Here is a 24,157-nt window from a genome sequence, read left to right on the forward strand (position 1 = left end):
AAACATAGTTCTTGGTTCAAAAGGTATACTTCTCATTTTTCCAAGAATACAATCATTACAAGATAAAGTATTTTTACAAAGATCTTTAACAAAATGTAGATAGGATAACTTGGTAATGTTGGGATGACCAAGTCTTTTGTGCCAAACATTTATGTCTTTATGTTAGGCCACATTACAAAAGGTGTTTTTAGGAATTTGAAGAAAGTCCACATAGTATAAGTCTCCTTTCCTAGAGCCTTCCCCAATCAATCTCCCGGACCGGTGATCCTGTATTAAACATTTATTAGATGAGAATTGAATGTTACACCCAAGGTCCGTGAGTTGAGAAACGGAAAGCAAGTTTAAATTTAATTTTGGTATAAGTCTAATTTTTGGAATAAAGAAGTTTTGGGTTTTAAAATTTCCAATTCCCTTAATTTCTAGAGAAGTACCATCCGCGGTCGAAACAAAAGAAGGTGACACATTTTTAGAATACTCGAAAAGAGATGAAATGTTTGGGGTCATATGAAAGGATGCACCCGAATCTAAGAGCCAAGAAGTTTTACCTGGAGGAGAAGAGGTGGATACGGCGACACCGGAAATAGCTCCCTTTAGAAGAGGTTGAATAGCCTCCACAATTTGATTGAGAGATAGAGCTTCTTTTGAAGATTCCTCTTTGGATGGTTGAGATGTAGTTGCCATTGCTAGAAGTTTCTTCCATTTTGGGCAAACCGGTTTGATATGACCCGGTTCTTTGCAAAAGTGACACGAGATTTTGCTATAATCTCTTCTTCCTCCTTGATTTTGATTCTTAAAATGAGGAGGTCTATATGTTCTTAAATTGTTACCGGGTCTAGAAACGGCATTAACACCATCACATTCTTCTTGATTTGTGGACATTGCAAGCACACTAGGATTTTGCTTGCTAATGCCCATACGGGTTTCCTCTCCACTTAATTTAGTTAAGACATCTTCAAGAGAAGGAGAGGTAAAAGAGGATAGGAGAGAAGATCTTATTTGCTCAAACTCGGGCCTTAGCCCATTCAAAAAATTGAAGAATCGGTCTTCTTCTAATTGCTTATGACGAAGCTCTATGGCTTCTCCACTCCACTTAGGTTCAAGCATGGCAAGCTCATCCTAAATTGAAGAGAGTTCCGCAAAATACTCTCTTATAGACATATCACCTTGAACAAGAGTTAACGCTCTCTTTTGAAGATAATACTTATGGGACAAGTCCCTAGAAGTATACATCTTTTCAAGATACTCCCACGCTTGAGAAGCCTTTTTAAACTTTATAATGTTGGCATTAATCCTTGTCTCAACGGAAGAGAAAATCCAAGACAAGATCTTAAAATTCTTCATTTCTCATTGCTCATGTTTCCTACTATATTCCTCAAGAGAATTAGTTCTTTCATCTCCCTCAAGGATTTTGATTTCTCCTTCTTTAACCAAAGTAATTTTAGGCTCGGGTTCCGGAATCGAGCCTTGAATGTAACCCCAAAGCCCTTTCCCTTTGATGTGAGTTCCATATTTCCGGCCCACACATGATAATTTGAGCCATTTAGCTTGAAACCAAGAGAAAAATGAGTCTTTCTCACCCATTAGAGAGGAAAGAAGAAAGAAAAGAATACGTACCACAATAAGATTTTAAATCTTTCTTGTTGTAGTAATCTTATAAAATATTGAATGAAGAAGCGCCTCCACTCCAATCACCAAAAAGTTGAAGGCATGTTTTTTGAGGCACTTGATATTGAGAAGAATCACACCAATTTCTTTCTCCAAACAACCTTGCTCTGATACCATGTGAAAATCTCTACAAAAAGAGATTGTGTGTAACACCACAATACAAGAAATACAAAGAGTGCACAAAGGAGAACACTCACAAGTGCACGAAGGCACGGATACACATGCACAACAACATGAAACAAAATGAACTTCAATTCATAAGTTCCCAAGAGGGGCTTTACAATATTGCATATGCACTCACAAAAAAGAATATGTTTACAAGGGCCACTAAGGCCTATTTATAATGCTAAAAGAAGCCACAGGTGCAGCTCAATATGACAGTTGGAGCTGCACCCAACGGTCACATTTGTGACTGTTGGGGCAGCTCCAACAGCTATATGGAGCTGTCCATTTCACAACAGTCAAAAAGAAAAAAAAAGTGTAAAAAGCAAAAGTAAATAAAAAAAGAAAAAGTAAAAATGTTAGCTCATTAGGGTGGCTGACACCTATTGAGTAAAAGGACTGAAATACCCCTGATGGGTATTTCAGTTTACAGTTAAAAGAGACATAATATTTTAACATAGACTATATTATCTCCAAGACAAGGTACGTACTACCAAACAAGGAGATAAGAGCGTAAGAGATTTTTATGGTTTCATATCTCCTATTTGGGATGAGTTGGCTATATTGAAACCAAAATGGGAAGGTTCGGCTATTGAAATGAGAAAACAACAAGTTGAAAGAGAAAATCTTTTTTCTTTCCTATATGGTCTTCGACAGGAATTTGAGCAAGTTAAGTCATTTTTATTTCATAGGATCTCTGCTCCTTCTATAAGTGATGCTCTTACCCAAATATGTCAAGAAGAAATTAGACTTGGAATGAACAAGTCTAGTGATGAGGTGCTTGCCGTATCAAGACCCCAGAAGTTTTATAAAAATTTATAAACCTCCCCACTTTGAGAAAAAAATTAATGGAGGAGGATATAATGAAGAAGGACATAATGAAGGATGATACAAAGGAGGATATAAGGGAGGAAATATTATTTGTCACCATTGAAAAGATCTGGGACACATAAGACCGGATTGTCCCAAACTCAAAAAGATGGCCATGGTAAGTGAAGAGTCTCACAAGTCAAAGAAAGAAAGCAACTTCAATGATTTATCAATTGCTCAAATTGCGGATGTCGTTTGTGAAATACTAAAAGCCACTCCGCTGCCATCTCTTTCTCTTCTCCTCCAGGTAAGTCCTCTTGGATTTTGGATTTGAGAGCTTTCTTTTCATATGACTCATAATGAGTCCCTACTATCCGATTGCACTAAATCATATTTTTCATGTGTGGCAACCGCCGATGGTACTTCTTTAAAAAAGTATAAAAAATCTTAATAATGATTCATTTTTTTTGTTCCAAATATTAAAGTTATTCTAAAACTTGATTTAAATATTTTTTCGGTTTCTCAAATTTCTGATTATGAGTGTAAAGTAGTCTTATCATCTAAGGCTTGTTGGGTGCAGGATCTCCAGTCAGGGAAGCGGATTGAGCAAGACCATCAAAGAGGAGGCCTTTACTATACGAACTCTTTATGTCTACCTAAAGAATCCTTTTGTAACCATATCCAAGAAATTAACTTGGATATTTGGCATAAAAGACCAGGACATCCAAGTGTATCCAAACTATCTATTTTTTCGTTTTTGAAAAAAAATTGTAAGGAAAAATAATTCGTATGTGAAAATATGCAAATGATATCTTTTGGATCTAGAACTTCCTTAACTAATAAAAATTTTGAATTAGTGCATTTGGATGTATGGGGTGTATGGGGTCCCACTCCTGTTATGTCAAAAGGTGGTTATTCATAATATGCTACATTCATAGATGATTTTAGTAGGCACACTTAGATCTATTTCCTTATACTCAAATCCAAAGTTTTTTCGTGTTTTAAAAATTTTCATAATCGTGTTAAAAATCAATTCAACACAAATATTAAAACATTCCGCTCCCACTCGGGGGGAGAGTTCCTTTCAAATGATTTTCAATCATATCTAAAAACCCATGATATTCTACATAAAAAATCTTGCCCAAGGACTCCCTAACAAAATAGAATTTTCGAAAGAAAACATCATCATATTATTGAAACTACTAGAACTTTACTTATTTCAAAAGAAGTTATGAAGAAGTTTTGGGCCGAAGCCGCACCACAGTTTATTTAATAAATAGAATGCCTTTTCAAATTTTAGAAAACAAATCTCTAATTGAAAAACTCATTTAAGATTTCATTCGATTTAAAAAGATTAAGAGTTTTTAGATGTAAGTGTTTTATACTTTTTGAAAAATACAACAAACTATCTCCTAAAGCTATTGAATGTGTTTTTCTTGGGTATGCTGAAAATGAAAAAGGCTATCGATGTTATGATTCTAAAAATGATAAACTTTATGTATCTAAAAATATAACATTTGTTGAAAAAGAAAAAATATTTGATCTTGAGAAAGCTAAGGAAGAATTCGAGCATGCCTTCCTTATTGATTTATTGCCTAAATCTATCATTGAAAATGATGGTGAAGATAATGATAATGTTGAGTCAAATAATAAACCAAGTGAAGAAAGAGAACCCACTCATAACATTATATAATACTCTAGACATGATTGTTAGAAAGTGACTTGAAATACATTGGGTTCAATAATGAACCCATATCTATGCACGTGAAGTGCAAATATACCCATTAAAGGGAAACAACATAAGCACATAATGTGCTAACACATAAAACCCACAAAAAGGGAAAAATATGACATAAAGTCATAAGTTGCATATCATTGAAGAATAATGGAGAAGGGGTAAAAACCCCATTACAATGGAGCATAAGCTCCCTCAAGAAGTACAAAAATACAAAGGGGAGAGCCCCTATTTATAAGCATAAGAAGGAGCCACAAAGGGGGCTCCCAAGAGAGTCGTTGGGAGCCCCCAACGGTCACATATGTGACCGTTGGAGGCTCCCCAACGACTCTTTGGGGAGCCTCCCTATGTGGCGCAAAAGCCAAAAAATAAAAAAGGGAAAAAGAAGAAAAATAAAGAAGAAAAATAAAAATAAAAATTACAAGCATTATTCCAAAATGGAATATGCATAAAACAGGAATTTACAGAAATACCCTTTTGAGTGAAATAAAGTATATATATTTATATTCATATATATAGATATATAGATATATATATACATATATATATATATCTATATATATCTATATATATATATGAATATAGATATATACGAGATTACAAATGTCGATAATACACATATTTTAACATCCCCCCTCAAACTTTGCGGGGAAAAACCCGAAAGTTTGGAAAAACATTTCTTCAAAACAGAGGGAAGTCTTGAAACAAAGTCCAATTCTTCAAAAAATCTTTAAGGAAAAAGCTCCATCTTCATGACAGTTGAGCTAGGTCCTCAAATCCAATTCACCATCGATCCATGATGTACCTAATGTTCCACATCTTAGCGATCCTGTAGAAAAACAACAAAGAAACAAGTAAAACATATCTTTGCACTTTTACTCAAATGGAACATTTCTAACTAGCATAATTATGGATGACACATGTTAGAAGTTATGCAAATTATGCAGAAATAAATTGCAAGAATGCATAATGCATTCATAAGGTCCAACGTTGGACAAATATAACCCCATAATGGGGAATAACAAAATGGTCCACTAAGGGACACCACAATAAGCCTACAAAGAGGCATGATATACATAAACATTATTGAATGAGGGCCCAAAAAGGCCATAAAGAGCATATGCATATACTTATCATGAAATGAATTAATACTCAAAGAACTCATTAATGAACATGCTTCAAACATGTAATGAAGTGCCAAACAAAGTCTCCAAGCATACTTTAGGCAAAATAAACCCAAGAGTTCACAAGGTTTTAAAATCATTTATGAAAGACATACTTAATACACATTTTGCATATAAGGGTGGCAAAAACCATAAGCACTTAATATATGGATTAAATGCTAAGAAATCAACTTGATATGCATATCAAAAATATGATTTGCTTGAAAAACACAAGTCATGAATGAAATTTTGCAAATTTCAACAATAGTTTATCCATTACAAACATCTTCCTCATTAGTCCTCCAAAACCCATAAATCAAGTGTATAAGCTACTAGATCAAGAATATAAAGCCATTAAAGGCCAAAGACACACACAAAGGTGTGTAAAAGAACCTCTTGTCTACATATAATAATACTTAAAATAAGTGCATCTACGACAAGAACAAGAGAATACATGCCAACATGGACTAAAAAATATCTCTTGTCTACGTAAAAAATACACTTAAAACCAAGTATGTTCAGCTACTAGAACAAGAGTAATAAGCCAACCATGGGCTAAAACATAATACATCTCTTGTCTACATAAGATGGCACTTGAAATGAGTGAAATAAGCCAACCATGGGCATACATCTAAGCGACTAAAACAAGAACACAAACGCCAACATGGACTAAGATCACACACGATGGTGTGAATCAACGTGTCTTGTCTACATATAAGATCACTCAAGACAAGTGTGTTCAGCTACTAGACCAAGAGAGCAAAAGCCAACAAAGGGCTGAAAACACACGAAGGTATAATAAAAATTCTTGTCTACATATGATGACACTTAGATAATGGGCATAAAGGAAAGGACTTTTGAGGCAATAAAGCTTGTAATGACAACATATAAATAAAACCTCGAATGAAACAATATTCCTTTTTAAAAAAGAATACTCATAACAATAACATTTTGGAATAAATGCATGTAAAAAGTATCTTCAACAAGATACTACAATCGATAAAAAATATTCTTGAGAACAAATGTGTGAACATACACACACCAAGAACACTTGTGAAAAAACACAAGAACACATGTGCACAACAAGCACAACATACCGAATCACAAATGTGCAAGTGCACTCATAAGATTCTTAAACAAATAAAAGGTTGGGCTATAATCCCAAAACACCTTGATTTTAAATATACCTTAAAACATTTAAGGTTTCAAACACCATATGTCCATCACATTTACATAGAGGCATCCATAATATCAATGGCCACAAGAGAAAAAATGAGTGACCCACTCATAATTAGAGATCAAATAACAAATCATTTTAGAGTCCCAAGGTGCCCATAACTCACCTCAACAACCATCTATAATATGGAAGGTGGACAATCTAAAATGATACAACACGAGGTGCCCATAACTCACCTCGACAAACATCTCTAATATAACAATAATAAGGCCAAATAAATGATGCATTAAATAACATGTGATGGACAAATATAAGTGCCACAAAAGGGCAGAAATATGACATAAAGTCATAAGTTGCATATCATTGAAGAATAATGGAGAAGGGGTAAAAACCCCATTACAATGGAGCATAAGCTCCCTCAAGAAGTACAAAAATACAAAGGGGAGAGCCCCTATTTATAAGCATAAGAAGGAGCCACAAAGGGGGCTCCCAAGAGAGTCGTTGGGAGCCCCCAACGGTCACATATGTGACCGTTGGAGGCTCCCCAACGACTCTTTGGGGAGCCTCCCTATGTGGCGCAAAAGCCAAAAAATAAAAAAGGGAAAAAGAAGAAAAATAAAGAAGAAAAATAAAAATAAAAATTACAAGCATTATTCCAAAATGGAATATGCGTAAAACAGAAATTTACAGAAATACCCTTTTGGGTGAAATAAAGTATATATATTTATATTCATATATATATATATACATATATATATATATATCTATATATATACATATATATATATATATCTATATATATATGAATATAAATATATACGAGATTACAAATGTCGATAATACACATATTTTAACAATGATAATGGGGAACATCCATGTGCTTTTGAGAAGTATAGTCAACCAACAAATATAGAAGAATCTAGTATTAGAAGATCTAAATGAATACCTAGACCGCCAAATAGGTTTGTCTCTCCTATGAATCCTTCTCACCAAATTATAGGGCATGTCTTCTAACAATCCACTCATATCATAAATCATCAAACTATAGAGAAACCAAAGATATAAGAGAATGGGTAGAAGCTATGAAAATAGAATTAGATGCTCTATATAAGGCCCATACTTGAGAAGTCCAACATCTTCCTAAGGTAAAGAAAATAACAAGATGTAGATGGGTATTTAAGGTTAAAACAAAGAGTGATGGATCTTTAAAAAGGTATAAAGCAAGATTAGTTGCAAAAAGGTACTCCTAGTAATATGATATAATAAATTATGAAGAAACCTTTGCCCCAGTTGCCCGCATGACCACTGTTAGGACTTTAGTTGCAGTAGCATCCATTATAAAATGACCTATATATCAGTTAGATGTCAAGAATGCTTTCTTAAATAAAAATTTAAATGAAGTTTACATGGATCCTCTCCCTGATCTGACTATTGCAAATGGAATGGTTCTTCGTCTTCGAAAAACTTTATATAGGCTTAAATAAGCCCCTAAAGTATGGTATGATCGGTTTAGTGGAACTATGATAAATTTTGGATTTAAATTCTGCTTTACTGACACTACACTTTTTGTAAGATCTAAAAGTACTTCGCTTATCATTTTGCTCTTGTATGTTGATTATATGATCATCACTGAGAATAATCAGAAGAAAATTAAAGAAATTAAAATTATGCTTAAAAAATCTTTTAATATGATTGACCTTGGTTTTTTGATATATTTTCTAGGTATTGAAGTAACATACTCACCAAGAGGATAAATTTTGTCTCAAATAAAGTTTGTGGTTGATATTGTTGCTCAATCAGGAATTACAGACACAAAATATGCTAACACTCCTTAAGTAATAAATATTAAAATGAGAGCTGAAGACAAAGTTTTACTAGATGATCCAACTCCTTATCGGCAACTTATCGGGTCACTAATGTACTTATCCATTACTAGACAAGATATTGCGCATGCAATTCATACTGCAACTCAGTTTCAACATGCGCCCACTTTTGTGCATGAGTGTCGTGTTAAGAATAGTTTGATACATCAAGAAGACCATATTTGAAGGGCTATTTTTATCCTCTTGATCATCTTTAAATCTCAATACTTATATTGATTCTGACTGGAGAGGAGATCCCAATAACCGACATTCAACCACAGGTTTTTGTGTGTTTTTAGGTGATTCTCTCATTTCTTGGAGATGCAAAAAACAACATAAAGTGTCTTTATCCTCCACGAAAGCTGAATATAGAGTGATGACCACAGCAACAACCGAGGTCGTGTGGATGAGCTCTTTATTCTTAGACATGGGTGTTGATATTTTAGAATCTTTAAAGTTATGTTGCAACAACAAAAGTGACATATATGTAGCCAGTAACCGTATATTTTATGAAAGAACAAAATATATTGAGATAGATTGCCACCATGTTTGAGAAGAATACTTGAAGGGGACAATTACTTTACCATATGTTCAGTCCGAGTTTTAGATTGCAGACTTTTTCACCAAAGCTCTTCCTCTACCGCAATTTTTGTTTCTTCTTAACAAACTTTTGGTGACTTCACCGTAAGTTTGAGGAATGATAAAATACATTGTACATATATATAACTGATATATGTATATTGCATAAATATACGTATATTAGGGGTATTTTGGTCATTGTATATGTTATACAATCCAATCGGGGCTGTATTGTTCTATTTGTTAATTTTAGTCTTTTTATTTTTTAATTAAATCCTATTTGACAGTTGGGAAGCAGTCCAACGATTGTTGGAATGCCTTCCTTTTCAGCCTTCTTTGTTGTGTATTTTACTCTATAAATAGAGCCTCTTGGAAAGGGTTCAAACATGCTTTTTAGCATGTGTTGTGAATATAAGAAGCTCTTATTTTATATTATGTTCTTATGAGGTTTATTCTCTTTTGTGAGAATGTATTTGGTACAGTAGAAGCCATATTGTGATCGTGAACTTGTGTAGCCCTTTGTTGGCATTGTGATTGTGCACTTCTTGTTTCATTACAATGGAGACATGTGAGTGGTACTTCATGTGAACCTCAACTCTCTCTCACCAAAATTGATGGTGAAGAAGTAAAAGAGAAAGCACTAAAGGATCATCTCATCAAAGTGGAGAATTGGGAGGCCGAAAATGCCCAAACTCGCTCTTAGTTCCTTAATTGTATGAAACTCAAAATTGCGGCAAATATAGTTAAATTCAAAAAAAGATATACGAGCCTTGGAGTTTTCTCAAAAAAATGTTTGTGCAAAAAGATTTGGCATGCACCCTTGCCCATTTATCACTGCCTCCGGGCCTATAAAGTACAACGCGTCGCTCAGTAGGGAACGCCCCAACGAAATTCTCATATTGGTTCATATTCATAGGGTATGACTAAGTTTTTATGTTGGCTGTCACTGGCCTACCGCAACCCTCCTCCTTTATCCGGGCTTGGGACCGACAGTGTATAACTAAATAGTTATATACAGACGGAGTTTGACTCTTGAGGAAAATAATAAAAAGTGTATAAATCAAGTTTGACTCTTGAGAAAAATAATAAAAAGTGCTCCAGTTGTCAGATGCGTAAGAGTCATGTTCTTCCCTTTGATTCTATAAATAAAAGAGCTTCAAGACCTTTTGAAATTGTTTATTCAGATGTTTGGGGTCATGCGCCTGTCTGTTCTTCTTCTGGCAGCAGATATTACCTCATCTTTATTGACAGTTATTCTCGTTATATTTGGATATTCTTTATGAAGCATAAGTCTGAAACTTTTCACATATTTCGTAACTTTGATGCCTTTGTTCAAAACCATTTCTCTACCAATATTCTGCATTTTCATTGTGATAGAGGTGGTGAGTATACATCAAAGGATTTCACTGATTTTCTCTAAAGTAATGGAATAAAGCGCAGAGTGTCTTGTCCACATATGCCATAACAAAATGGGATTACTGAGAGAAAGCATCGGCATATTGTTGAAACGGCCATGGGCATGATGCATGTGTAAGTTTTCCTTCTTGCTCCTGTATTGAGAAAGAGAAGAGAGAGAGAGAGGGAGAGATCGATTGTGGCTGTCACGATTTCTGTAAAAGAAATCGTGACCTAAATGTGTATTTAAGTTTACATTACACTATGGGTTCGGGTCTGGTATATCCAGACCTGATAACAAAATACACGATCTTTACATGGACGGTGACATGGATCGGGTCGGATCCTGCACCTTTTTCACCCCCCTCAAGTTGATCATGGTTTTGGACCATGAACAACTTGCTTTTAAGCATCCAAAAGCAATCCTTGGTTAACCCTTTGGTAAATATGTTTGCAACCTGTCTTTCAGTACTGACAAACTCAGGCTCAATCTCTTTTTCTTCAACCTTCTGTCTTATAAAGTGTTGGTCGATCTCAATGTGCTTGGCACGACTGTGATGTACTGGATTGAATGACATATTGATAGCACTTTGATTGTCACAGAGCAAGGTAGTGTGGGAGATCTTTTCTCCTACTTCAGTTAGAAGATGCCTGATCCATGTGACTTCGGCAGTGGCAACAGCCATGGATCTATATTCAGCCTCAGTGCTTGATCTAGCGATAGCTTTTTGTTTTCTACTGCTCCAAGAGACTAAATTTCTTCCAATGAAGGCACAATATCCTGATGTAGATCTTCTTTCGTCGGGATCTCCTGCCCAGTCTGCATCACAATATACAGTAATTTCGTGCTCGTTTTGGCCATAGGACTGTGGTAAATATATCAATCCATCCCCAATAGTCCCTTTCAGATATCTAAGGATCCTCTTGACCGCTTCCATATGTCCAGTGCGTGGCACATGCATAAATTGACACTTGATTGACTGAATAAACAATATCAGGTCTAGTGAATGTGAGGTATTGTAACATTCCTATTATGCTGCGATACCTGGTGGGGTCATCACACAGATCTCCATCATGAGCGCTAAGTTTTTGATGAAGTACACTCGGAGTTCCTAGAGGTTTGCAGTCTTTCATGCCTGCCTTGCTGAGAACATCTACGATGTACTTGTGTTGAGTGAGTGTCAATCCATGAGCCTGGTTATCAACTTCTACACCTAGGAAATAGCGTAGAACTCCAAGGTCTTTCATTTTAAACCTTTGACCTAATAAGTTTTTTATTTCTTGGATGTGGTCCGCAGAGTTTCCTGTGATGATAATATCATCAACATAAATTAATAATAGAGTGGTCACAGACTGACTTTTAAAGATAAATAATGAGTGGTCCAGAATGGAACATGAAAATCCATGTTTCTGAATCTCTGATGAGAAGCTATCAAACCAAGAGCGAGATGCTTGCTTCAGGCCGTAGATGGCTTTTTTTAGCCTGCATACATGGGTTTTACAATTTTGTTCTTGATATCCAGGGGGTTGTTCCATGTATACCTCCTCCTTCAAATCCCCATGCAAGAATGCATTTTTTACATCAAGCTGACTCAACTTCCATCCATGTTCAACAGCCAGGGAAATGATAATTCGAATCGTTCCCATTCTTACAACCGGACTAAAAGTCTCATCATAGTCTTGCCCTGCTTCTTGAGTGAATCCTTTTGCTACAAGCCTTGCTTTATATCGTTCAATGGTTCCATCTGGCTTGTACTTGATTTTGTAGATCCATTTGCATCCGACAACATTTTTGTCAGGTGGTCTGGGAACAACTTCCCATGTTCCACATTCATGCAAGGCTTGCATTTCATCATTTATGGCTTCTACCCATTTCATAGAAGTTGCTGCCTGATAATACATGATGGGCTCTTCGTCCTTATTGATGGCAGTTAAAAACAGTTGAAAATCCAAGGAGAAGTTGTTATAACTAACTCACCTGTCAATAGGATGTCGTATGCGGTTTGATTTTCTGACTGCAAGGGTATGAGAAAGAGTAGGATTAGCGACTGCGACATGATCTGAATGGCTTGATGTTGTCGGTCTTTGTCTGGAATAGACAATGCCTTTGTATCTGCCTGGTACTTCCTCTGCATTCTATGACCCTGACGTCCCAGTGTTCTCAAATACCTCTTCTTCTTGTTGCACACAATCTGAGGAACATGTTTCATTGGAGCCAACAAAAAGTTCTGAGCTTAGCCAAGGATAGTAAATTTCAGTTGACATATTCGTTGTGTCAGCTCCGTGATCAAAATTTTGTTCATCAAAGACAACATTTCTTGAGGTTCTGATACGTTTGTTGGTTGGATCATAACACCTATATCCTTTGTAGTCATCTGCATATCCCACAAATCTGTACTTTTGGGCCTTGTCTTGAAACTTGTTTCTCAGGGACTGATCAATATGCACATAGCAAACACATCCAAAAACACGCAGATCATAATAACTAGGATAAATTCCAAAAAGACAGTGATAAGGAGACTTATTTTCCAGAATAACCATAGGCAGTCTATTTATCACATGCACAACAGAATGGAAAGCTTCTGTCCATAGGTTGATGGGAAGATTGTTGTCATGAAGCATACTCATGGCACTTTCAATTATATGCATGTGTTTTCGTTCAGCAATTCCATTTTGTTGAGGGGTATGAGGACAGGACACCCTTCTTCCTATTCCGTTATTTTGAAGAAAAGAGATAAAATCATGGGATGAGAATTCCCCACCTCCATCACATTGGAAAATTTGAATGGACTCAGAAAATTGATTTTTGACAAGGGAAAGAAAATTTTGAAACAAAGAGAAGACTTCCGACTTATTTTTTATGAAATATATCCAAGTGTATCGAGTATAGCTATCAACAAAGATTAGATAGTATTTGCTCCCAGATCCAGAGGCAACTGGGGCGGGTCCCCATACATCAGAACAGATTATCTCAAAAGGTTTTGAAGCTCTCTTATTAATGGAATGAAAAGGCAATATATGACTCTTGCAGGAAAGACAACTGGAACATTTGTGACTGTTCTCATCCCTATTTAGACTTTCTTTTGGAATGAGATTATTAGATACAAGTTTCTCAATGAAATGACCCCCACAATGTCCTAATCAACTATGCCATAAGAATAACTTATTACATTCAGAAATACTAAAAACATTAGCAGAAAAGGATGAACACGACTTTAATGAAGGCTTTGAATTCAGGTGGACAGGACGAACAACATGACAAGGAGTTTCTTCAAAGACATACATATTGCCTCGTCTCTTTCCTTCAACGAATGTTTCCCTCGTGCGTAGGTCCTTGACCTGCACAGAGAAGGGAGTGAATTCAACTGAAGCATTATTATCATCAATAAGTTTGGAAGCAGAGACAATATTTTTCTTAATGTCGGGAGCATGAAGAACGTCAGAAAGAGTAAGAGTGGAATGTGACATGGGAATGACAGTTTTTCCAACATGAGAAACAGGATGGTGGGATCCATCTCCAGTGACAATCTTACTTTTTCCAAAATAAGGAATGGGATTAGAAATCTTACCTGCATCACCTGTTACATGAGTCGTTGCCCCTGAGTCGACAAACCAGGTGCCTTCATCACTCTGCTTCAATTTCAACTCTGACAAAGCAGATATCAGCAGATTTTTAATGTCTCCACTACTTGAGAACTTCTTTTTGTTTTCTGTCTATGGACCCTTTCCTTTATTTTCTGGATTATGCCAACAATTCGCCTTGATATGCCCCTTTTTGTTACAAAGGAAGCAGGTAGGAATGGATCTTGACCCCTGCGCATGAGCTAACATATTTGGAGTGGGAAGCAGACCACGCCCTCCGTGTCCACTTCGCCCTTGTCCTCCTCGTCCTCGTCCTCTACCATAAGACACGCCTGTGGCAAAAACTTCCTGAGAATTTGTGTGAACGTGAGATTCCTCAGAGAACCCTTTCAGAGTCATCTCATACTGAATTAATTTTGCTCGCAACTCATCAAAGATAGGAAGGGCAGGGAGACACAATAGGGAAGTGACGATCATGTTGTAGTCGGATCCCAATCCACTCAGAGTCTGTTGTACCATATCGCTCTCACTCACTGCGCATCCTATAACTGCAAGTTGGTCTGTGATAGTCTTCATCTTGTTCAAATATTCCATGATGGTCATGGAATCTTTTCTCAACATCTGAAATTCCCTCTTGAGAAAAACCATTCTCGCCTGCGAAACTTGTGAATATGTTTGAACCAATTTTTCCCAAAGTTGCAGAGCAGTACAGTTGTCGGGAATTGCAACAAGGACCTCTTGGGACAAGGTGGAAGTGATGTATGCAACCACTGACTGATCTTTCCTTTCCCAGTTGAGGTACTCAACATTTTTAACATACACAATTGAACTTACTCCTTTGTCGTCTTTTTCTTCTCTCGTAACAAATTCGAGTGGGGCGGGAGTGGTTCCATTAAGGTGACCTAAGAGACCTTGACTCCTTATAAAAGGAATGATTTCTCTTCCAAATCAAAAAGTTTGAGGTAGTTAACTTTTCAGAAACGAGTTGAGTGAGAAAACTTGAAGAAAGATTGGATGAAGAGGAATGAAGATCCATGAAAAAGAAGTTTTAACAAGAAGAGGAACCCCTTTTGTTTGTTTTTTGAAGTATTCACAGAGTGCTCAGTCTGCAGTCAGAAAGGTTTTCTGATCGTCTTTTTTTTTTTTTGCACTGAGTAACTCAAAGATTGACGACCAGAAGTTGTCAGAGGAAGGACTGAGTTTTCAATGTGAATCCTACTCGTAACAGTCAGAACAAATATGATACGAGAAAAGACAGATGAGAACAAAGAAATGGACAGATTTTCTGTCGCATAGCAGGCTGGACAACAAAAAAATTTTATGTCAGATTTTAGAATCCTAGATTATATGTCGCACGTCTACCCAAAATGAAGAAGGGATACACAGGAAAAGAGATTTGAATAAAGAAAGAAGATTCACGTGAAACAGAAACAAAAACAGGAGATTCAAAAAAAGATTTGAATAAAAAGGAGATTCACGTGTCCCAGATTATATGTCGCACGTCTGCCCAAAATAAAGAAGGGATACGCAAGGGAGATTTGAATAAAGAAAGAAGATTCTCGTGAAGAAGATTCACGTGAAATTCATGACCTTTTTGATGTACAGTGTTCACGTGAATCCTGCGTGAACAGTTTAGGGATTCACGTGAGACGTGAATCCACTAAAGGAAGAAAAGTAAAGGCTGGGAAAACAGAAAGGGGAAAACGAGAGGGGGAGATTGGGAATGAAGGTAAAAAAATCTGAAGGAAAGAAAGAAAGAATGGACGAAACCTCAAACCTTGATTTGCCGCACCTTCGAAATCCTCTTCAACCCTTAGCTGGATCTATGCTCTGATACCATGTAAGTTTTCCTTCTTGCTCCTGTATTGAGAAAGAGAAGAGAGAGAGAGAGGGAGAGATCGATTGCGGCTATCACGATTTCTGTAAAAGAAATCATGACCTAAATGTGTATTTAAGTTTACATTACACTATGGGTCCGGGTCTGGTATATCCAGACCCGATAACAAAATACATGATTTTTACATGGACGGTGACATGGATCGGGTCGGATCCTACACCTTTTTCAGCATGATAGTAATTTTCCTATTAGTCTGTGGACAGAAGCATTCCATTCAGCGGTCTATATTATAAATCATTTGCCTATGACAATTTAACAAAATAGTTCACCATACTTTTCTCTTTTCGGCATTCAACCTGATTATGATGCTCTGCGTGTGTTTGGATGCACTTGCTACATTCATATTGATGATTCTCTCAGGAATAAATTCCAACCAAAGGCTTCCAAGTGCAGATTCGTGGGATATGCTGATAATTATAAAGGTTATCGGTGTTATGACCCTATGACTAAATGTGTTAAGATTTCCAGAAATGTTGTGTTTGATGAGAATGATCTTGGAGATGTATCGTTCAATACCTGTAAAAGAATTCCCAGAGAAGAAGTATATCATCCATGGATGAGTGCAGAATTATTTGCAGATGTTTATGGTGATTGCTCACCTCAGTGTACTTAGGAAACACAGTCGGCTGATGAAGATGACAATCTGGTGATCAGGTTGGTGGAGCTTCATATGTTGAAGAAGGGGTAGACCCACAGCGGCATCCTATTGATAAATTTAAAGGGCATGTGTATGTGTGAAGAGAAAAAGGTGCTCCTCCTGCTCCCCACATTGAACCCGATAATTATGTGCCTGTTGGAAACCTGAGAAGTTCAAATAGAATCAGACACCCTATTGATAGGTGGGTCAACTACAACAATTTTTCTATGGATCTTCAACTCTTTTTATCTCAGGTTGATAAGCATGATGAACCCGTAGGGTTTCATCAAGCCGTGAAATCAAAGAAGTGGATTGAGGCCATGAATGAAGAAGTGGAAGCGCTGCATGAATGCCAGACGTGGGAAATTGTTTTCATACCTCCTAACAAAAATGTTGTTGATTCCAAGTGGGTTTATAAAATTAAGTACAAACCTGATGGTACCATAGAACGATACAAAGCAAGACTTGTTGCAAAGGGTTTTACACAGGATTATGATGAGACCTTTAGTCCTATGGTCAAAATAGGGACAATAAGAATTATATTGTCTTTAGCTGTCAAACATGAATGGACACTAAGTCAGTTAGATGTCAAAAATGTCTTCCTTCATGGGGACTTGAAAGAAGAAGTTTACATGGAACAACCGCCAGGTTATGTTGAGGGAAACCCAAGCACACATGTATGTAGACTAAAAAGATCCATATATGGTTTGAAGCAGGCCTCACATTCGTGGTTTGAAAGTTTCTCCTTAGAAATACAAAAACATGGGTTCTGTCGATCTTTCTTGGACCACTCATTGTTTATATTCAAGGGTAAAGGCATCACCACCATGTTGTTGATATATGTTGATGATATTATTGTTACAGGAAACTCGATGAGCTACATTGAAGAAATAAAGAGACTCTTAAGTCAAAGGTTTAAGATAAAAGACTTGGGAGATTTGCGTTATTTCCTTGGAGTCGAGGTAGACAGAAAGGATGGTTGCCTGACATTGACACAACATAACTACACACTAGATTTATTGAAGAAATTTGGTATGCAAGATTGCAAGCCTTTGTCTACACCGAGTGTCTTACATCAAAAGCTTAGTTCACAGGATAGAGATTTGTACCCAAATCCTACAAGATATCGAAGTGTAGCCGGTATGCTTCAATATCTTACCTTTACTCGTCCTGACATTGTTTATTCTATCAATCAAGTGTCGCAGTTCATGCATGAGCCAAGAACAGGACACATGGATGCTGTCAAGAGAGTGTTGATGTATTTAAAAGGTACCATTGGAGATGGGTTGGTATATAAGAAAAGCTGGAAAGGAGGGGACATGCATGATGTCACGGTCTACAGTGATGCAGACTGGGCAGGAGATCTTAATGAAAGGCATTGGGCAGGAGATCCTAATGAAAGGAGGTCGGTTTCTGGGTATTGCATCTTTCTTGGGGAAAACCTGGTATCTTGGAGCAGTAGAAAACAAAAGGCAATAGCTAGATCAAGTACTGAGGTTAAATACCAATCAATGGCTGCTGCAACTGCTGAAGCTACTTGGACAAGGCACTTGTTGAATGAATTGGAGGAACAAATCTCGAAATCTATCTTATTGTGTGATAATCAAAGTGCCATTAAAATATCTTTCAATCCTATTTTCCATAGTAAGACAAAACATATTGAGATAGATCAACACTTCATTCGACAGAAGGTTGAAGACAAAGAGATTGAACCTCATTTCATACCTACGGAAGACCAGGTGGTAGATTTATTTACAAAGGGTTTGACGAAAAACAGATTTTGGTTCTTGAAGAACAAGTTGTCCATGGTACAAGACCATGCACAACTTGAGGGAGGGTATTAAGTATCGTGAAATGGACTGGACGAGTTTGGGTCTGATCCAGACCCAAATTGGGATTGCGTGATTAACGTGCCTACTAGGGCACATTTGTAATATCATGTTTTGTTGTAGGACAGTTATGTCCATAACCAAGTTTACTTGTAACCTAATTTATAAATACAAAGATATAGGTCACGTATGCATCTGGAAAAAAAAAGACGTGAACCTGTGCAGCAAAAACCGACTCAGCGTCTCCTCTTTCTTCTACCTTTTTCTTCTCATTTTTTCTCCTTTTGCAGATCAGATTTGGTGAAGATCCAAGTTCTAACAAAGGGTACAGTCAAGAATATAGAATTGACTATGAAGAGACATTTGCTCCAATAGTATGTATGGTCACTGTCAGATGTCTCATCATCATTGCTCCAATTAGAAAATAGAATATTTTTCAAATGGACGTCAAAAATGCTTTCTCAAATAGAGATCTTAATAAAGAAGTCTATATGGATGCTCCACCTGGTATGAAGATCCCTAAAAATAAAGTTTTTCGTCTTCGTAAAGCTCAGTATGGCTTGAAACAAGTTCCCAAAGCTTGGAACAATAGGTTTAACAATGTAATGATAGAAAATGGTTTTACTTTATGATATACTGATACTGCATTATTTGTTAAGAAATTTAATGTAGGGATTATTATATTAATGTTATATGTTGATGATATGCTAATAATAGGTGATGATACCAAAAGAATCAAGAGCATTAAATCTATCTTGACTTCAAAATTTGAAATGTCAGACTTAAGATTTCTAACATACTTTTTGAGAATTGAGGTTGCCTACTCTCACAGAGGTTATTTTTTGTCTCAAACTAAACTTGCTTGTGAGATTCTTGACAGATCAGGAATCACAGATGACAAGGTCTGTGAAACTCCTGAAATAGTAGGTTTGAAGATGAAGATTGATGGTGAGATTATCCTAAAAGATCCCACACCTTACAGGCAACTAGTTTGATCTTTAACGTATCTCAGCATTATGAGGCTTGATATCTCTCATGCAGTACATGTTACTAGTCAATTTCAACATGCACCTACTACAGTTCATATGAGCGTCATTCTCTGCATCAGCAGATACATAAAGAGTACAGTAAACAAGGGGGTATTTCTATCTTCTTCTTCTAAATTGAATTTAATTGCTTATACTGACTCTGATTGGGGAGGTGACCCGAATAACCATCACTCCACCATTGGTTTTTGCATCTTTTTAGGAGAATCTTTAATTTCTTGGAGATGCAAGAAACAACAGAAGGTCTCACTTTTATCCACAGAAGCTGAATATAGAGCCATGACATCTACTACCATGGAGATCGTTTGGATTCGCAGCTTGCTGGAAGATATGAATATTCAAGTTCAAGGGTCCACAAAACTGTATTGTGATAATAAAAGTGCAATTTACATTACCAAAAATCATACATTTCATGAGCGCGCAAAGCATATTGAGATGGACTGCCACTATGTTCGTGAAGAGTACTTAAGAAGAACCATAGACCTTCCATATGTTACATCAGAATACCAACTGACAAACTTCTTCACCAAGGCGTTGTGCTCTCTAAGATTCAACTTCCTTCTTGACAAACTTTTGGTTATGTCACCCTAAGTTTGAGGGGGGTGTTAAAATGTAATGATCTCTCTCTCTTTCTATATATATATATATATATATTCAAAATATATATATATATATATATGGAGAGATACATATACATATATATTTTATATATATGTATATGTATCTATCTAAGTATATATACATATATAAATAATTTTTCAAAACCCGATAAAGGGTATTTCGGTCATCTCACATTTTGTGCATATTCTCATTTGAGAATATGACTGCATTTTTCTTACTTTTATTTCTTTTTAGTTTTTTTCTTTTTAGTTTTTCTTTTTGCCTTTTGTGTATCATGGGGGGCCCTCAACATACACGTTGCAGCCAACGTATATGTTGGAGCCCCCCCCCCCCCCCCCCCACACACACACACACACACACACTCCTCCAACATTGTATAAATAGGGGTGCTCCCCTTCTCATTTTTTTTATGCTTTTGTAAAGCTCCCTTTGGGACCCAATATATTGAAGTTGATATTTTTTACGCTTTTGTGCATGTGTATTCGTGCCTTTGTGCACTTGTGAGAGTTTTCCTTTGTGCCTTTGTGCACACTTCGTGGTTCTAGCTTTGTGTTTATACACAAAATCTCTCTTTATAGAGATTTTCATAGTCTTCTCAAAGATATAGGCTTAGTCATCTCTAGTCCTTCGAAGACGTGCTGTGACAATAAGAATCTCACATACATTGCAAGCAACCACACCTTACATGAACAAACCAAGCACATAGAGATAGACTGCTACGTCTGATAGGAACACTTGAAAGGAACTATTGAGTTGCCTTATGTGACTTCAGAATGTCAGTTGACAGATTTTTTCATCAAGGCCTTGCCTTCACCTCGTTTTCTGTTTCTTGGCAAACTTTCAGTGGTCACACCGTACGTTTGAGGGGAAGTGTTAAATTATATGTATATTTTTTTATATATATATATTTTGCTTTATGTAAACTGAAATATCCATCAGGGGTATTTCAATCATTTTATATATATAATAGGTGTAAGCCTAGTAGAGGCTTACTTTCTTTTATTTTTTATTTATTTCTTTTTATTTATTTATTGTTTTCATATGACTATTGGGACAGCAGCCCAACTAGCTGTTGGGCTGCTCCCAACGGTCATATTTATGACTGTTGGGGGCTAGCCCAATAGATAGTTGGGCTGCCCCCATTACCTCTTGGCAGTAGTAGGCTGTCATCATTTTTACCTTTTCCCTGTATTAGGCTGCCCCATTATCTCTTGGCCCTATTATAAATAAGGGCTTCCCCCTTTGTATCTTTTAATGCTTTCTAAGCATTTTCATAAGTGAAGATTATATTTTTTTATGTGTTGTGTGTGCTCTTTGTGGCTTTTGTATGCACATAGTGTTCCTTGGTGATTGTTCTCATTTGAATGTTGTATTGTCCCATAATGGACTATTGCTTGCGTAATCTCTTTTTTTATTGTAATCCCTTTTAGGATTTGTCATTTGTATTTTTGCTTGTTTCATTACACACATCTGAATAGGCCAGCAACAAGCATGGAAGGAAACTGGGACAATGGGATGGCATCAGATAAAAAAGATGACAAGGGTGAACCGAAACTTGTCTAGATTCATGGAACTAGATAACTCAAAAGTGAGAAAAAGAAGATATTGGATCGTTTTTTATGTGGAGCATTTTTCAAGTTCCACTGGACTAATCTTTATATAAGGAACATTAAAAAATGTTCTAATTTGGTTAGTTGCATCATAATGCACAAGAATTCAATCAGATAAGGAAGCTCAACATAATCCTACGCAGTTTCTACAAGGAAAACTAGTGATTTCCAAACATATAATTTTCAGACAACTAAACCAAAGAGAGAAGGAAGATAGATGAATCTAGTAAATAGCAGATTTTATCTCTGAAATGAGAGTTCTTTAGGGTGAATTTACCCAAGCACATATAAATCAGCTGGCTCATCCAAGTCCAACCATTCATCAATATCCAGGTCATCTGGCGGCATCTGTCCTCCCACATTCCATGTACTGACACAAATTCTAAATAACAGAACTGCGTCTTAGGAAGAAAACAGAAAAAAAGTGCCATACATGAACAATTCATGAATAGAAGAAAAGACATGCCTGAATTCTTTGGAGTTCATGTATTGCACCCTAAGGGTCTCAGACTTGCGGCGTCTCATACTGCAAGTAAGAATCCCGGAGGTAGTCCCTGGAATTTAAAAATAAACTTGTTTTCAATTCATCAAGGTGACCAAGAAAAAGGAAGAACATTGCTTCTATCACATTACACATTACTAACAGAAAACTGAGAGCTTTCAGCTGCACATCCTATCTATCGACAATCGAAAAGGGAAGACGCACTCTCAAAACATTAAAAAACTCTATTAGAGGTAATTCAATTGATAACAAAAGGAATTTCCACTCATGCCTTAACAATATGCTCAGAAGAGAAACCTCTCAAAGCACTTGATTGGTCCCGAGACATGCCAAGCTCCATAGGCTTGGTATTAAGGTAACTACAGTTGAGTTGTCCATGCTTTTTTTTTGAGAGAGAGTTGAGTTGTCCATGTTCTCAAGCCAGTTTTTTTGGATACAGTTAGTTAGCTTCAATACAATAGAAGGCAACAAAAAAGAAATGCTTTTAAGGAAAATGCCTCTACATTTTGGCTCAAATTATGGCATTTAAGAATACCTGCTCACAGAGAAAAGGAGGGATGATATTTGAACCATCAATTCCACTGGAAATCCACATCCAGTAGTATTAAAAACCAATGTAGGGAAAAAAGAAAGCAACAACTGCACAAGTTTGGTAGGTATCATTTCCACCAAAAGGAGAACATATTTCCTGTGTATTTCTAGTAAATTTGAATTCTAATCTCTAAATCTGCATTTCATTATCAAAATTATCATAAGGTAGTAACTCATAAGGAATACCACCATTCTAAAAATGGTTGACCACCACATTTTTATACAGCAGTTGAAGATATTACTCACCCATGGGCTGACACCTAAATTCACCACCCCTTGTGATGGCCGCATTAGGTCGTCCCCTGTTCGAACTGCGATCATCTGAACAGAAAGCAAAAGAAGGAAATGCACCACGTAATAACATAAGCACAATCAAACAACATGGAAGAGAGGCCTAAAAAAGTCAATAACAAAAAAAGAAGGAAAAAGAACACACCATCTTCCCAATCACTCTCACTATCATGCTCATCTGCGCTGAAATCTGATCCTGCGGTCTTGATGTTCAGCCATTTCTTCAGCAACACGCCCGGCCATGAAAGCTGTAGGCATAAACAACCCAAACAGCATATTTCAACCCAACTCCGCTGCGAATTTCCATTTTTTTCAAAAAAAAAAAAAATTAGTCCAAGAACCATTAACACCCACCAGGAATCAACACAAACCAGCAATTAAAAGAACCAAAACACCAAAATAATCCGAAATTTCAAAGTGAGTATCTTCTAATGAGAAAACAATGTATTGGTACCTCTCTTTCCCTGTGTGAATGTTCATCCCTCATTGCCTGAGTAGAGAAAAACAAGTGAGCTTCCCTCTGTCTCCCTTCTTCAACAACATAGGATTTCCTTAATGGATGGAAACTTCATCACCTCAAGTACCACCAAACCAGAAAAAAAAAAAGCCTACTACACACAACAATTCACCACCACCAGTGGAAGGCAAGATGGATTTCCTTCATTGGGAGTTTGTCAAAACAGTATAATCAGCCAAAGTACTTTATTGGCAGTCAGTTTCTGAGAAACACCCCAACACCCAAATCTAGTTTTGCTTCTTATTCTGCTTCAAATCAACCGACACAGAAGATAAGAGGGGAACAACCACGTTTAGTGAAGTGATTAGTTTCTTCAAAGAAAAGGGTGGGGTTGGATTGTTTGGTTGGTTGGTTTTATTTGGTTTGGGGGCACTGTCCATCAATGAATTCAATGGAGACCAACTCATCACACCACCCATACTCTTTTAGTCCTGTTCTTTTCATCTGCCCCAATAGCCTTTCTCAGCGTTGCAACTTTGCAAGCCA

General features: G+C 36.6%; 1 protein-coding gene across 2 annotated transcripts in view; it reads right to left on the bottom strand.

Moving 5' to 3' along the window:
• The window catches only part of LOC149833688 (type I inositol polyphosphate 5-phosphatase 1-like), a 36,853-nt gene extending 12,696 nt beyond the window's left edge, over positions 1-24,157 (bottom strand). The window contains exons 1-5 of one of the 2 annotated variants that reach the window (XM_090010949.1): positions 23,609-24,157; positions 23,300-23,447; positions 23,110-23,184; positions 22,237-22,324; positions 22,048-22,152 (exon numbers count right to left, since the gene is read on the bottom strand). In XM_090010949.1, coding sequence (XP_089867075.1) covers positions 22,048-22,152; positions 22,237-22,324; positions 23,110-23,184; positions 23,300-23,447; positions 23,609-23,641 — 449 coding nt within the window. In that variant the 5' untranslated portion in view covers positions 23,642-24,157. The remainder of the gene's footprint in view (positions 1-22,047; positions 22,153-22,236; positions 22,325-23,109; positions 23,185-23,299; positions 23,448-23,608) is intronic. The other variant, XM_090010950.1, reaches the window with a different exon arrangement.

Source organism: Nuphar pumila, chromosome 6, assembly GCF_984573655.1.
Source record: "Nuphar pumila chromosome 6, dmNupPumi1.hap1.1, whole genome shotgun sequence".
NCBI classification, from domain to species: Eukaryota; Viridiplantae; Streptophyta; class Magnoliopsida; order Nymphaeales; family Nymphaeaceae; genus Nuphar; species Nuphar pumila.